This window comes from Sorex araneus, chromosome 2 (assembly GCF_027595985.1).
Source record: "Sorex araneus isolate mSorAra2 chromosome 2, mSorAra2.pri, whole genome shotgun sequence".
NCBI lineage: Eukaryota > Metazoa > Chordata > Mammalia > Eulipotyphla > Soricidae > Sorex > Sorex araneus.
Window position 1 is genome coordinate 114,751,764 of NC_073303.1, and position 17,316 is coordinate 114,769,079.

Consider the following 17,316-nt stretch of genomic DNA (forward strand, 5'->3'; position numbering starts at 1 on the left):
AAATAGGGCATACCTGTTGGATTTTAACAGGAAATTGAAACCATCTAATGTACTTTTAATAACACACATTGCAGTAAAATGTGGAAGAAGAAATGTCCTAAATATGTCTTCAGAAGGAACAAAGTGTAACATGTACAGAGATGAGGTTATTTGATAGAGTCTTGCAGTCCAAATCTTAAACTAAGCATCTCAAATCTCACTGTTAACATAGCAAATCACAAAGCAAGTTTATTTAAATGGAAGTTATTATTTTTTGTCATATAGGATTTTAGGACTATGGGTCATGCTGATACAAGCAGTAGGAAGAATTTATGTGAAGATGCTTATGATGAAAAGAGAGCAACATAAATTGAAGGAATAGTACTAGGCCTTTGCTTCATGAAAATTTCTCTAAAAGCACCATCACAACTCTGGTGAGCTATATCTAATATACAAAAGAAGCAGAAACTAAATTCTAGAAGGTTGACAATATTTACGGAAAATTCACTAGAATTTGGGCAATATTTTTGGACAGTGGGTTTTTCTGGATCAATGTAAATGACAATAATTAAGTCTGTCAAACCCTAAGAATGATTGAACTGATTACATTAGTTTTTTTCTTTATTACTAGTCAGTGAGTGAAGGAGGAAATCATGAGAGCACTCCCAAGTCAGGGTTGAATACATTTTTCACTTTAATTCTTTCCCAGAATTTTCTAGCTTGAAGTGAATTTTATTTTCAATGTGTCAATGTAAAACAGAAAATTTAAAAAAAATTGTGTTACTTTTACTTACTGATCTCTTAGAGACTTACTGATTAGGAGGAAGAAAAGCAACACAAAGAAGGGTAGTAAAAAAATTACTAAATTAAAAATTACAATTAAATAAGCCAACATGATCTTCTGTCTATACAAATAGTAAAATTGAGTTTGTCTCCTTGAATTTCTAGATCGTTTTTGAGACTAATTGATGTCTTGATTTCAATGCATGTATGAATTATTAAAACAGAATAGAGAATTGGTTACTTTTAAAATATTGTCTGGTTACATATGACTTTGTGAGATACTTCCATTTATTAAATTCACTTTTAGTCTTATTTAGTAAATTTGATATTTGTAAAGATATTTAACGAAGAGGAGATTGTTAACATTTAGGTAGGTGTTCTGATTATAAATGATTGTTAAATATTGATATCTTATTTTAAATTGTTTTTCTTATTGTAGAAAATTGTGTTGATATTCATAGCAATTTAAAAGCAAATGCTCCTATATGTGCCAAGTTATTATATTAAATATATAATTATTTATTGAACACCCTCATTTTAATCTCATTGCATGTTTCATCATAATTGTGAAATTTGTAGATGTTCATTCATAAGAGTTAACATCTTTTTATAGCTTTAATATATCTACTTTATTGCTTGGCAAATTACTTTGGGGGTACAAGAAGAGAAAAAAATGAATGTTAGAATTTACTTGGAAATAGTTGTATGCTTTTATAAAAGGTTATTGAAAACTTACTTTGAAAGTCTGAGCACATCTATGACTATTAAACAATGGAAATTTAGCGTTTTCATAAATAACAAATCTGCAAGTAACCATTTTAACATTTTTATCCAATGCCACCCCACATGCCATGCTTTTGATTAATCCCTAATGAAAAGGGAGAAACTAAGAACTTCTGATGAGCCATTATTTATGTTTACCTTTGATCTGGCCTTAGGCACTATACCTCTTTACACATCTGCTGAAACCACCATGTAATAATAGTACTCCTATTTCAAGAAAGCTTTTGGGGGAAAAAATGTAGTTTAGGTGATAGGTTACAATAGTGTTTAAGTCTGTCGTATTTATATACAACTCTACAGTATACCACCACCAGTGAAGCTAGAGAGAAAGATAAATACAAAATGATCTCACTCACTGTAATATATGGAGAAATAAATCAAGGGCCTGGACATTATCAATCAATAATAAACTTTGCCTTTTCTTTTACATTCTTATTTATTTTTTATTTCATTGCTATCCTCAATCTACAATAGATGATTTGTAGATGATTTTATGTGAATATTTAGAAATAATATTTTTACATAATGGGCAAACAAGGGAGGATGATGATGATATATGCTGCAATGATTAAAATAAAAGGCTTGACTTTAAAGATAATTGATGGACATCGTTATGTGAATAACTGCTTTCTCCAAATGGTTGCCAGAGTTGATTTTTTTTTTCCGTACCTATAAATGAGAGGATTACAGTAGATGTGAGGTTTGTGGCTTTTAAATCTCTTCCATTTTTAAAATGTGTTGACTGTCTAGACTTTCTATTTCTGGTCAAAGTTGGTGCCAAAGCTGACTCCTCTGCCTTTTGGAGTATTAAGAAATGGCCCTATGTTAGAGACATTTTTATCTTGTTAGAATTATTTCAGGACATTTTCACCCACTTTTGCAACAAGCTGCTTTCTTTGCATGTAGTTTTCTAGAGCATATGGCTGCCCTGCTGTGCACAGAATGATATCTCACAATTAAGCTTTACAATTTTAGGAAGAGAAGAACCTTCATATATGGCAGAACAGCATGGTGTTAGATTGGGGTACATTGTATAGAATATTTTTTTCTCTTCATAATTATATCATGTGTGTTCTATATCATGATGGATTGTGTTTGGTGTTGGCCATGTATTTCTTTCGTTTTAAAGAAACTTCTAATAGTGTTTCATTATCATGAAAGGAAGTGTTCTTAGGTCAATATTTTCCAGAGGCCCAAGTTTTCAGTTTTGTCCGGGTTCATTCAGTTCTCCTGTATTTCTCCACTAGAGAATATTCTAGCCAATGATGTTTTACTAAAAAGATTACCTGATGTTTTAACTTTCATGTAGTAGTTGTGTTTTCTAAGTATCATAGGTCTCATTTTTAAAGTCAAGTATTAAGAGGCTTTAAGGATTGCATTACAATCAGACACATCACGGGTAGCCTGCCAGGCTCTGCCATACTGGCAGGATATCCTCGGTCCCTTGCCAGGCTCTCCAAGAGGTGAGCTTATATAACTGGGCCAGAGGTGGTTTGTGGGTGAGTCTCCCACATATGTAACTTTTGGCTACTAAATTTCTTGGTAAACTTGGCCCAAGTTGTTGGTGATGTATTACAATTACAACAACGTGCTCTTCATGTTCCTGTAGTCAGCAGACACAATTGGGCTACACTAACATGCAACAGGGACAAATGGAGGTGTTACTAGTGCCCGCTTGAGCAATTGATGAGCAATGGGATGACAGTGATACAGTGATACAGTGATTGCAATCGAAAATAGCAGTAAATAACTGGTCTTTATTCAGGATTCAACTCAGTTAATGAAGGTGATTTAACTTCAGTCAAAAGTAAAGTATGCTTAAAGTTACATCTTATCAGAGGTGTAAAATGTTGTGACACTAGTTTTGCATTTTGAATAATTAGACTAAGATTTATTATTCCAACCTTATTTTAGTTTTTCTCAATAAACATTGAGATGAAAGGTCTGGTTTATATATAAAATGTTATTTATAGGTAGTAGTTTACGCTATAGTAGAAATATCAGAGTAAATTAAACATATTATTAATGTGTATGACCTTTAGAAAACTACTTAGTCCTTCTTAATTTTAATATCTATGCAAAAAAGGAACCAATTCTATTTTAAATGGTTTTGTAGTTTAAATGTGACAGAAGTCATAAAAAGGCTCTGCTTTTGACACAATCAGTATATATTCTACCCTCTTTTGTGCCTTCACTAGAGAAAATAGTCTCTAGTAACATAAAAATCTATTAATGTAAAACTATGAAAGCAAATTAAGATGACCATTTAACAAAATTTTCAATTTTTTTTGGTAACAAATTTTCTTTGAAATAAAATATGTAGTTTAGTAAAATATTGTTATAAAATTCTGGAAAAATGGATATTTACATCTCTAGCAATATACATGTGAATCGCAAATATAAATTTAAAAAAATCATCTTTAACATTTAGTTCATTTCAGTTACCTACAGAGAAACCAGTCTTTTTCCGGAGTGAGCTGTTTTTGTTACTCTTCAACCTCAATGCAGGCACCTCATTTAATCTTTGTTTTGTTTTGTTTTCTAACTACTACCCGTGTGTATTATCTATGCCTCTTGCTGAAATAATTGCTAGAAAAGAGCTTGATTGTTCTAAGTAAATTTTTCAAGACATACACTCTTGTAGGAATAGTAAATCAATAATGATAAACATACCCTACCCTATTTCTACCTACATATTCTTTTAAAAATAGCCATAGACAAAATTTAAAGACATATTACCAGTACTCTATTTAAGAGAATGATTGGGAAATTATAAAATATGAGTTAAATAAAAAAATGCTTACTTATAGGAAAGTTAATTTTAAATTAATGCTTATGAAGAAGCCACTAGGTATCTTGCTATAACTAAGAGGTAGTAGTAACTAGTATGACTTCATTCCCACTCATCATTATGTGTAAAAGTTAATGGACAGAGAGCTTTACCAATAAGGCTAGCATATGAAGAATAGAAACTTACAAATTTTTTCCAACTTCAGTCAAAAAAAATACTGCAGGACTTGACAGAATAATTGTGATTTTCCTTTCTTCTTTCAGTGTAATCTCATGCTGAATTTCTCTACAGAAGAGGGGAATCTATTTATAAATTATAGTTTTTCACAACTTTAAATTTCCTTTAAAATTACCCAAAGATGTTAAGCTAAGCATTCTAATCCATAGGCAATTATTTGATTTTTTTATATTGTTGATTTAAAAAAATATATCATAGCTGATTTCAATAGTGCTAGTAAAATGACAGTGTTTGTATAGAAATCTATTATGATAAACCTTCTGTACAAAGAACAGGAAGATTATGGATATGAAGTGACAAAGCAGCAGTACAGCATATAGAATCTTGGTGATGAATGTTCTGTTCTATTAAATAACTGTGAGTTTATCTGCATAAATCTTTATTGATTACAACTATTACAGTCATATATAGTCATTATAATTAGATCAGATGGTGAAACCAAGATTTATGGAAGAAAATGAATAAAATATTACTAGAAATCAGAGACAAAGGAATACTGTCTCACTTAAACAATATACTATTTTTGGACTTTTAGATATTTAAATTATTTGCCATACTATAGTTTATAATGAAGAATATATTCTTTATGTTTGTCTGATAATATTTGATGTAGTTCCTATCAACTGTTCAAGTATCATCATCTGAGTAGGCAATATAGGGTACATAGATTATAAAACATGTAAAAATTGCTTTGTACTTTAAGAAAATTAGCTATTTTTCTTGTTTCATGTCATTTCATTTATAAAAAACATGATAAACTAAATCAAAAATGAGAATTTAACTATTGACAAGGTAAACAAAATTTTTGATTAAAATTTGTTTCTAAAGAAAACTGATCTGCAAAAACATATATTGAATAGCTTATCATGCAAATTGGTATATCACTAATAATAATAATGGGGTAAGTAGTAATAAAAGAAGTTAGGTCATCTGAATTGTCAATCTGAATTCTCAAATAATTAGGGTTGAAAACAGAGTTTCAGAAGCATTAAAGGGTTAAAAGTATTGGCTGAGCATATTGATGATGATTTGACTCAATGGTGACTTTTATTATTACAATGATGCTATTTTCTGAAGAAAATATAGAAATATTATTTTTATGTTATTATACATTTTATATATAATGCATAAAAATTATACATTTGTGAATTTGTTCAATTTATTCAAGGACATCAAAAGCTCATATACAAATTTTAGGATCGTTTTCCAGTAATTCTATGATTTTCTTATTAGTCCATCTACCATTTAACTAATGAAAAATTTAAAAATATTTAAAAATTAATAACTTATTTTCTAAAATATGCTAGTTTCTTTCATGATAAGGTCTGTTTAGTTTTTCAAGTTAAAAACATTGGCACTAATTTTTACACTGTTTTGATCACGAACTAGTATTTCCAAGATTTATGAGTTTGGACCTGTCTTGTTTTAAATTAGAAGAACTACTGTAGTTCTAAGAATCTTCCACAAAAGAAAATTTGGTCTGTCAGAAAAACACTTAAAAGATTCTATTTAAACACAGATTAACAAAATTATATTCTCCTGTATTTAGGTAATCTTCCATACATTTCTCCAAAATCTGCTGTGGAAAAAAGATTTGATATATTACCTATTTTGTGCAAATAAGAAATTTTAAGTCTTAAATACAGTCAAAGTAGATAGTTTAATGTGTATTTCATCCCAGTATAGTTAAAGCATGTGATACAAAATGGTTTATAAATTGCTTATTACATCATACAATTGAAATACTCTTTAAAACTAAAGTTATCCCTAATAATATCAGTAAAAATAAATAGCTAATGATGCATAATGAATCCTTGTGCCAGTTCCTGAAACAAAATAGAATTTTTAAGAGTAGTGTGAAATAAATAATTGTAGAATTTTCTTCAACTAAAATTATGGCCTTATATAAAATCTATATTTAACATTCTGTGTGTAAGAGTAAGTGCTAGACACAAATGAGTCTGATTAACATAAATAGGGAGTTTTGGAATTTAAAATGTTGGAATGGCTGACTTTTATTACTTGTATTTAGTTATTTAATTTTAAAAATCTTTTATTTTTATAGGAGCCACCCTACTAGTGCTCAAAAGACTCTCCCAAATATGCTCCGTGCTCAGTTTGGTATTTAGGAGTTGATAGCTTAGTCATGCAGTGCTGAGAATAAGGCTAGGGGCTCTGTGCATAGAAAGTATATGCTCCTCCTCTCTCTCCTGGCCTCTGGTGATGTTTAAAGAGTTGATCAAGGGGTCTGAGGAATTAGTACAACAGGTAGGCGACTTGGATTGCACGCAAATGACCCAGATTTGATCCCTGTGTAGATCAGGAGTTAGCCCTTTAAACCTCTGTGTCTATCCCCCAAATCATCAGACAAATAACCAATAAAAGAATTAAACCATTTTAATGTTACACAAAATTAAATGTCCATTTTTAATTTCATTATTTGCAGTAAGATTATTTAGAATTTTTTCATATCAGTAACATTAAAATCTCTGTGAATAATTTGTAAGGGCTTTATTACATCTTTTTAGTACAAAATAGAGAAATAGAATCTTATAGCTATACATCTCTAATCATTAGCAAATCCATCTCCACTGACAGTTACAAACCAATTTTTTCCAAAAGACTTTATCTAGTAGAAAACTGTTTATAATAGATTTTTTATTTCTTTTTCGATCACACCTGGCAATGCTCAGGCGTTACTCCTGGCTCTGCACTCAGGAATTACTCCTGGCGGTGCTCAGGGGACCTTATGGGATACTGGGAATCAAACCCAGTTAGGCCGCATGCAAGGCAAACACCCTACCTGCTGTGCTATTGATCAGCCCCTATAACAGATTTTAAAGCAAACTCCACAACAATAATTTTAAAGCAAACTGCACAATAAAGGCTTTTACTCTGACATCAGAGTAGTTTCTTAACCTTTATTCTAAGGGTTATTTGAAAGAAAAGGATAATTAGCATCTGAAAAGTAATTATGTTCTGAATGAGCATTTAATTCTGTCAGTACAGTATAAACAAAATTTATTTTTGTTACTTTTAGACCTGTACTCAGGAACCACAACTTGTGCACACACAAAACATTCTTAATTTTTTCATAATCACTTTTGAGTCCTTGAGAGTGGAACAAAGATTCTAGTACTAGATTCTCCTCTTCATTATTATTATAAATTGTATATATAAAGAGTTAAGGGTGGGGACAGGAGAGTTAGTATAGCATGTATGATACTTTTTTTGTTCTGGGCCAAGACAGATTGTATCCTCAGAACCAAATCTCCTTCTCTGGGCACTGATGACCCCTTGGGCACAGAGAAAGGTGTAAGGCCTAACCACTGCTGGTATGATCTAAAAATCCAAAATATAAAATATGAGAACAGGGTAGATGAATAAATCACTCAGAAATGAGAAAAGTGTAAATATTTGTCACATGTTTACACACTAGAACACAAAACTCACTACTCACAGCTCAGCAATCTCACAAATATTATGCTATACTTTGTCTTGACTTGACTCTAACTATACATATTAAAAATATGTGAGTTGCAACATTATTTTGTACCAATGTAGTTGAGTCTATTTAAGAAGTGGCTTGTGCTTTTTCTCAAAATCAAATGAACACACATCAGTTTTAATAGCAAAATAGAATTATTTTATGTTAATTAAAGACAAATAGAAGATTATAATGGAAAGAAGAAATTACACATTCAGGTATCATGCTATCAAACATAGAACAAAAGGAGAGAAAAGCAATATTGCACATTTCAAAATTTAAGCTGAAGAAAAAAATAAACAATATCTACAAAATTAATAAAATCAAAAGTAGTTTCCCAAAGTAAATTATTTTACTTTCAAAGGAATTATCATCATTTTATTTAGTCACAGATTGATGATACAGCTATTTCTTGAAAACAAAGCTTTTGTCAAAGTCCTGAGTTTGGAATGATAATAAGGTTAAATATTTCACTCATTTAACATTTACTATGGTATTGTATTATGAACAGAAAATGAAAGCTTAATGATGTAACATTTAACATGTAATGCCATTGTTCATTAATAATCCATACAAATTTGAGGCAAATTGTAACTAATTTTAACAAATTATAACACATTATAACTAATTTAATGTTTAAATTGTTAAACATCTTAACATCTTTCAAAGATAAGCGTTCTTCAAAGTCACACACTCTTACTGTGATATGTATTGAAATTAAATATCATTCTAAATTGTGGTAAAGTAACCTTTACAAACATGCCATTAAGTCTTTTAAACTTTATATACAACAGTAGACATTATATGATTTTAAGCTTTAGAAGTTCTGTTATGAATACCATTTAAATATATTTTCTAAAACTTCAGGTATTGATTATATACTCATTATATCTGTAATAAATGACAAGCTTTCTACTGTTAAGTATAGAGACTGGAGAGATGCCACAGGGGTAAGGGAGCATAACTTACATGACTCCAATCTGATTCGATTTCAGGAGCCACATTGCTGCATGGGCATGGCTAGGTGTAACCACTGAGTACAGAGGCATGAGTAACCCTGAACATTGCCAGATGTCAGGCAACTCATCCACTGCTCAGAACAATCCCACAGCACCATACCACATCTATGAACTCCCATTTTGTTTTTTCCCCCTATTACCATAAGGTCATCTCCCAACTACTACATGTGCATGACAAAAGTAATATGTTATTTGGTTCAAAACTAAGTGCTTTTTAATATGCATAGCTACTAATTTTATAATAGGAAGTGCGATTGAAATTTTTAAATTTAGATTATTACCATGTAAGTGCAATAAACTTATAGTCAGAAATTGTATTCGTAAGTATTGAACGATTTTAAATTTACATAAATTTTGAAGGTACATTGGGAAAATTTTGCAGCAATAATATCTATATTGATATTTTAAAGTGCTTTAATGAAGATGACAGAAACAAAATTGTTTGACTAGTACCCAAAGTTTACAAATAAATTAGGATTGATTCTATTTTTTAACTAATATGTTTTTGTTTGTTTGTTTGGTCACACCCGGCAATGCTCAGGGGATTACTCCTGGTTCTGCACTCAGGAATCACTCCTGACGGTGCCTGGAGGACCACCTGGGATGCTGGGAATGGAACCCCAGTCGGCCGAGTGCAGGACAAATTCACTACTAGCTGTGCTATCCCTCCAGCCCCTGAACTAATATGTTTTATTCTGATGGACCCTTATGTATTTCTGTAATATAAATGAAGAAGCATGAGTCAAATAAAAAGTAACAAACAAAATAGAAAAGTATATTAGCAATTACAAATCAAAGGAAAAGAACTAGAATGTGTTTATATTTCTACATCTTGCATTTAATGCTTCCAAAATTTGTTGAACGTGGTTTCATATATTTAAGATTCTTTGGCTCAGTAAAATACTTCATTTTTAACAGTTATTCATTCGTCACTTCCTCTGTTTCCTCATTCATTTTAAATAAGCAATCTAACAAAGTCCCTTTGTTAAATGAGCCAAATTTTGCAATATTTCATTTATTTAATCACATATTCAACAAAAAATATCAAGAGTAAGATAATCATCCTGCCTCTGACAAGTTCACAGTTCAACATGTGTTGAGATAAATGGCATATTTTCTTTTGATGTTTTTCTAAATATAAATGAAGGCAATGTTTTTACTTATTTCTTTAATAACATTAATTTACATAATTATCGCTGAAGAATGCCTGTTGTAAAGGTTAGGTTGATTTTATAAATGAAATGTGGCTACTACAATAATGTATTGCTTGATATAATGACTGTATAATTGACATATGCATACACATGAATATATATATTAATATATATATTTGCATATGTGGACTGGAGCAATAGCACAGCAGGTAGGGCATTTGCCTTGCATATGGTCAACCTGGGTTTGATTTCTCCATCCCTCTCGGAGAGCTGGGCAAGCTACCAAGAGTATACCATCCACATGTCAGAGTCTGGAAAGCATATGTGGCTGTATTCGATATTGCCAAAAACAGTAACAACAAGTCTCACAATGGAGACGTTACCGTGCCCGCTCGAGCAAATCGATGTCAGTGCTACATATATATGAGTATACCTTATAGTCTAAATCAACTTATATAATGGGCACATAAGTTAAATTCAAATTTTTTACCTATTTGGAATAAGATTTTCAATTCGTGTTTGAACATTTTCTTGAAATATAATTATAGATGCCCATCCATTTTAATTTTTAAAAAGTATATGGTTTATAATCTAGAGTATTTTATATGGTTTCTTATTTAATTTTGTACCATTTTTCATTCACTCCCTTTTAAGTTCAATAATAAGGTAGTCTCCCATTCTTTAATTTCTTGCATCTGTAGTACAGTTATTTCAGGCATGTTGTACTTTCAAAACAATATACATTTCAATCCATTTTAAGCAGGCAGCTTCTAAATCAAAAAAGTATCAGCCATTTTAAATCCAGCCAAATGAATCTTTGAATTGGGGTGATATCTTCTCAGGTGATTTTCTTTTTTGATACTCAAATAATCTAGATATAATAAGCCTATTAAATCAAGGTTTTCACCCTTTGTACTCAAATATATAAAACTTTCTTCTTTCCCTACATCTTTATTCTTAGTAGCACGTATAAAAAGGAAAAATTATTATTATTTTTGCTTTGGGGGCCACACACCCAGTGATGCTCAGGGGTTACACCTGGCTTTGCACTCAGGAATGCTCGAGGAACCATATGGGATGTTGGGAATTGAACCCTGGTCGGTCCCAGGCAAGGCAAACTCGCCCCCCCTCCCACCCCCCGATGGTACTATGGTTCCAGCCATGATTATTTAAAAAATTGTAGCAGCATTTAGAGCCCAGCAGATACCAGTCCATCTGGTGAACAGTATCTTCACAGCTGGGCATCTCTTACTGTTACTTATAAATGATGACACAGACATGGCCCAGTATCTATCACGGTGGAAACAGTGCTAGAAGCAATTTCTTGATTTCTGGATTCATAGATACTTATGCAATTTTCATTATTTGACATATGATACTATTAATTTAAGTTTCTGTATTGTTTAAGAAATTTTGATTTGAAATCATCTTTAATTATCTTCTATAAAACTTAAAGTCACATTTTATAATACAGAGATTTATAGAGGTAGAATTCCAACATAAAATTACTCTTTGGATCAGGAGATCCAGATCTATGCCTTATATTACATAATGCAAATTTTGTTGAAAGAATATATAAGAACAGGGAAATTTACAAGTAATAAAACTAAATTTAAAGCAGTTGAACACTTTGGTAGAACTATACTTCAGTTACCATCTCTATGGTGGATTGGAAAAGAGAATGACAGTTGAAAAGGAGACAGAAATTCTGTCATTGCAAATAAAGGGTTGCAAACAAGAATTTCAGAACTGAATGAAATGGCCAAACAGACATTATTAATCTAATGCTAGATTCTTATAATAATAGAAATCTAAGGTGAAAAGTCAGAATCTTGTGAAGTATCACATAATTACTGTTAAGAATGAGTTCACATAAATCAAGTTTCATCAATCATTTTCCTTAAAAAAAAAAGGAAAATGTTGTATATATTGATGATTCAGCACCTGAATCTAACTCTGAACTAAGATTATCAGACCCTCTCACTACCTTTCTAATCTTGAAAGTAATCAGAGGATAAACATCTTAAAACGTTTCAAGACCAATAAAATACACTATTGTAACAATTGGAGGAAATGACAATTCAAAATTAGGGAAATGGCAATTTAAAATTGTTAATGAAATTCAACTGTGTTTTTTTTTGGGGGGAGGGGCAGAGAATGACATCTAGATGTGCTTGGGGCTTACTTGTGGCTATGCACCCAGGGATCAGACCTCCCTGGGCACCCTGGGGAGCTGGCATCCAACCAACAGCTTCCGATCTGTCAGCTGTGTTGACAGGCACCTTAACCACTGTACTTATACTATACTCAGGCCCTTAGAAATCAGTTTTGCTTTTGCTCATTTAGTTTATAAATACAATCTAATGTTAAGGCTTGATAACTCCTTCCTCAAATATAACACAATATAAAGGTAATATTTAGTGTGTGATTTTGCTTTCTTATAATTCAGTTTAAATATCTATTGCATTCTATTCAAGCTACTTTTCTTTATTCATTTTTAAGTAGCTTTTATTGAATGAAGCTTACTTAAATAGGAAATATGCACAATCAAAAACAGACAAAAAGAGCACAGTATGTGTGTGTTGAAGGGAGAACAGACTTGAAGAGCAAATCCTGTTATGCAACTTTAAAATAATTTAATATTTCAGTATATTCTTATATCAGATCATGTGACAGTTTAATCAGTGTGGATTCTGGTTATAAATTTTTATTTTCACTTGATGTTAAAATTTTAAATAAGTGAGTTTTTGATAGCATTTAAAATATCTTGCACATTTGTTATTTAAAATTATACTTCAAAAATAATATTGTTTACTTATTCTGTTATATATGAAACAATTTTAATGTGTTAGGTTAATTTATAAATATACATATATATATTTTAGGGAAGTACTCATACTAATTTCTTCATAAGTACAAGGAAATATAACAGTCATGATGTTGATAACAAGAAATAGAAGAAAACATTTTACCATAATTGTATTGGCAATACAGGAAGTGATTAATTTTTAAAATAATAATTTATACTCGTAACTATTATAATATAAAAGTTAAAGAGATATTACATTTTAATTTTGTAATCATACCTTTTTTAGCAAATTATTGCTAATACTTCAAACAGGCTAAATTATGTAATATGCACCACTATGTTAAAAAGTTTATTAAGTTATCTCTCACTTTTATAAATTAGTACATTTTAGTCTACAAAATAATTTTTAGTGATTTATAATAATGAAAAAGTCAATAGTTTAACATATAAACTTGAATAGTATTTTTAAATGCATATTTATATGTAGAATTCTTCCCTAGATAAATAAAATTCTCCTATACTACTTACAGTTTTACTACCTAGTGATCATATTGTTAATTTTGCATTTCGTTTTCTGGATTACCCATTACCAGGCTTAAGACAGCAGTTTCTTTAACTTGCATAATTCCATGCTAACAAAATTTGTTAACTTGAATTTCATTTTAAAACTGTATTTCCTGATACATGTTTTTGTTTGTTTTTTTAACTAGTGAAAAAGGCCATAGATTTTAAATCTAGAGGATTTAAATTGTTTCCAGGGAAAGACAACAGCAACAAGTTTTCTATCTGTGAGTGTACTCCATTTTTTTTTTGTTACTTTCTCTAGTGCAAGAGTAAAGTTCGTGGTGTCTGTGTTGTTTGTGTGTGTTTATTTCAAAATGTTTGTTATTTACCAAATTAACTGCATTAATATCTGTATAATGTGCATGATTATTATTCAATATGTTCTCCTATTTAAATGTATATTGGGGTTACTTGATTGATGTGGTAAACTTTCAAGCTCACATTGTTTCTGCTATTTTTTTCCCTTGGCTCAAAATGTAAACAAAACAGCACAAGAACTCTCTTTTGACCTCAAGTGCTCATGGGATTCCAGTTTGGTAATTCCAGTGAAGAGGAAAAGGCAAAAAATAATTAAACTTGAAACTTGTTTTATAAATTGTTTTGAAATCTAAATTTTAAGAATTTTCTTTTTCCTTTTGGGTCACATCCAAATGCTCAGGAGTGAATCCTGGCTCTGAACTCAGAAATTACTTCTGGTGGTGCTTTGGGGGCCATATGAGATGCCAGGGATCAAACCCAGGTTGACAGCAAGCAAAGGCAAATGCCCTATCTGCTGTACAATCACTCCAATTAAGAAATATTAAAACATTTAAAAAATATGAGTAGTCTTTGATTTAAGGGATTTATATCCTTGGAGTTCATTTATCCCAATTTTTAAGTCAATAGTCTTTTGAACATTTAAAATATATTTTGGAATGACTTTAATGACCATCTTTTTGTCCTGTTCCAGAGCACTGTTTGGTTACCTATCTGGCATTAATACAGTTCCTGGCACCACGTGGCTTCCATAACTCTGCCAGGTTGCATCCCTGGTGACCACCAACTGCTGGGGAGGCCCCCCCAAACAAACAAATTAACAAACAAACAAAATCATTGAATTAGAGCATTCATCGAGATTACCATAAATGCAAAGTATAATTTTTAAGAAACCATATGCGTTTTTATAGTGTACACCACTAGAAATTCCCTACCTTTTTATTCATGAGCTAATCCTTTTTTTTTTTCTTTGCCACACTTGACTGCCTCATGGATCACTTCCGGCAGGCTTTGGGTACCATACAAACTGCTGGGATCAGAGCCCATGAGGTCTACATGAAAGGCAAATACCTTACCTGCTATGCTCTCTCTCTAGTTCCCAATTGCTACATATTTTGAAAGGAACTATGCATGATGAATCTGTTTTCTAAGATGATATATTGATAGTTATGTAAATTACACTCTTATTTTTTGTTTGATTTTGTTTGGGACCACACCCAAAGGTGCTCGGGGTTTACTCCTGACTCTGCATTCTGGGATTACTCCTGGCAGTGCTCGGGGAACTATATGAAACTATATAATCAGGATTGAGTCTTGCTGCAGGCAAGGAAAGTGCCCTACCTGCTGTACTGTTTGCTCCAGCCCCTGAATTCTTATTTTTAATACAAATGCAACTTAACTTTCTCAGCAGAATTCCAAATAACCTGATAAAATAAGTTTATAATATTTTCTTATATGTAAACAATTTGTTATATTTATATAAGAAAAACATTACCCAAACATATATTGGCATATGTATTATTAAATATTTTAAATCACCATAACTTTATAATATGATTTTCACAGTTTATCTTATTTGAAAATACATAGTCAAAATTTGCAGCTATCGGTATATAAGAAATCATTAAATTGGATCAGGTTACATGTTTGAAAAGCATAACACGATTTATTTCTAAGTTTTAAAATCAAAGTTTTTAGCTGTGCAATTATTTATCAAGAGACTCAGATGTATTTAACTGATCTTTATTCATGTTGCTAGCTGCCTTATGGAAGATAATCGATTTCATTCTTCTAAGATGTGGTTTAATGACGATGAACAAAAAAAGGAATTTGATGCACTAGTGTATCCTGGGAGAAAAGTCTGATTGAATTTCTTTTTGTCTTTTTGAAAATACGCGCATTTGGGCCAAAGATATAGCATAGGACGTTAAGCACCTACCTGGCATGTGGCTGATCTTGATGCAATCCAAGGCAGTACATATGGTCTGCCAAGAATTACCAGGGGTCACGCCTAAGTACAGAGCCAGATAGTCTCTCAGCTCTGATAATTGTGCCCATTAAAAAAAATCTTTAAAATTATCAAAAGAAGAGTTAATTTTTGAATGAAATTGTTAACTGAAAAAAGTTGGATATTTAACTATTTCAATTGTAAAATATTCTCATACTTAAATATTTTATGTATGACTAGAATTTATCCATATCAATAAAATTATGAAATCAAAAATTTAAATTTCTTAAATTTAGTGTACTATAATTTTCTCAAATATGTAATGACTAAACTGCGCTATCAGGTGATTTTTAAATAAAGCTATATTTCACTTATAACCTTTTTATTAAAATGGGGAAGATACATTTATAAGGGCATAGTTTTTATCTGCCATTCACCTTTCAAATGAAAAAGAAGAAATGATGTGTTCTTCAAAAAAATGTTCTATTACTATAGCTATGATAATCAAAAGCTAGGATGACATAATTATATACATTACCAAGTCATGTTTTCCCACAATAGCACTTTTAAAGTTTAAGGAAAAAATAAATTAGGAAGACATTTATGAAGTTGCAGTGGTGTTCATAGTGAAGTTTTGCTTTTACATGACTAATTCAAATTATTTTCCCTACTTAAATACCTGAATTCTAGTCATATATGTGCCCTATCCACCCCTTATTGTACTTTTTATTAAAAAATATGTTTACAAGAAATGAAACTATATTTCATTTGACATCTTGACCTTAAATAAATAAGTACTCTTGCCGAATTTTCTAAAATATGCTGGTGCAATTTTAAATAAATTATAAGCAACCCATGTGTTAGTTTTTTGAATTCTACCTTTTTCAAATCCATATTGTCATTCATTCATATTATTTATTCATTCCACATTGTATTTGAGCTACTTTTTCTTGGCATTTGCATAATAAACAAAAATAATAAAAGAAAGAATGGAATTGTCTCAGCTATTTTAGCATTTTCTTGGAAAGCTAAATAAATTATGTGGCTTCCTTTGTGGAACATAAGAGGGTTAACATAATATTAATTCCAATAATATCTAAATGTATTGTATTTTCTAAGATGGAATTAAAATAATAAATCTATTTAAGAAACTAAAAAATATGGCATTGTTGCCAATGTATAAGGTAAACTGGAGATGATTTTAGCAAAAATTTTCTGTTTTTGTAGATCTCATGCTATATAAAATTATTATCTTCAAGAAAAAAATTGCCTATGGCAATATTATATCTTGGATATTAGTTTGGTGTTTTAATCCTATAATGTACAACTAAACTGTACATTTTTATTCCTAATCCATTTTGTAACTATAAGATGCAAACATACCGATGTTGTAAGAAATAAAATCTGCTCAATTTGTGAAATACCATACATTTTTCACTCCTCTTTATTCTATTATTTGGAGGAAATTTATTAATTTAGCATTAATAATAATGATTAATATTCTAGA

At 30.7% G+C, this 17,316-nt stretch overlaps 1 protein-coding gene and 1 pseudogene across 2 annotated transcripts in view; one reads left to right on the top strand and one right to left on the bottom strand.

Moving 5' to 3' along the window:
- CSMD3 (CUB and Sushi multiple domains 3) overlaps positions 1-17,316 on the top strand; it is a 1,180,343-nt gene that overhangs the window by 446,651 nt on the left and 716,376 nt on the right. The window contains exon 8 of one of the 2 annotated variants that reach the window (XM_004607658.2): positions 13,753-13,830. The exons of the other annotated variant lie outside the window; for it this stretch is intronic. Coding sequence (XP_004607715.2) covers positions 13,753-13,830 — 78 coding nt within the window. The remainder of the gene's footprint in view (positions 1-13,752; positions 13,831-17,316) is intronic. 2 annotated transcript variants of the gene reach the window in all.
- On the bottom strand, positions 11,409-11,579 carry LOC129402997 (small Cajal body-specific RNA 13; annotated as a pseudogene).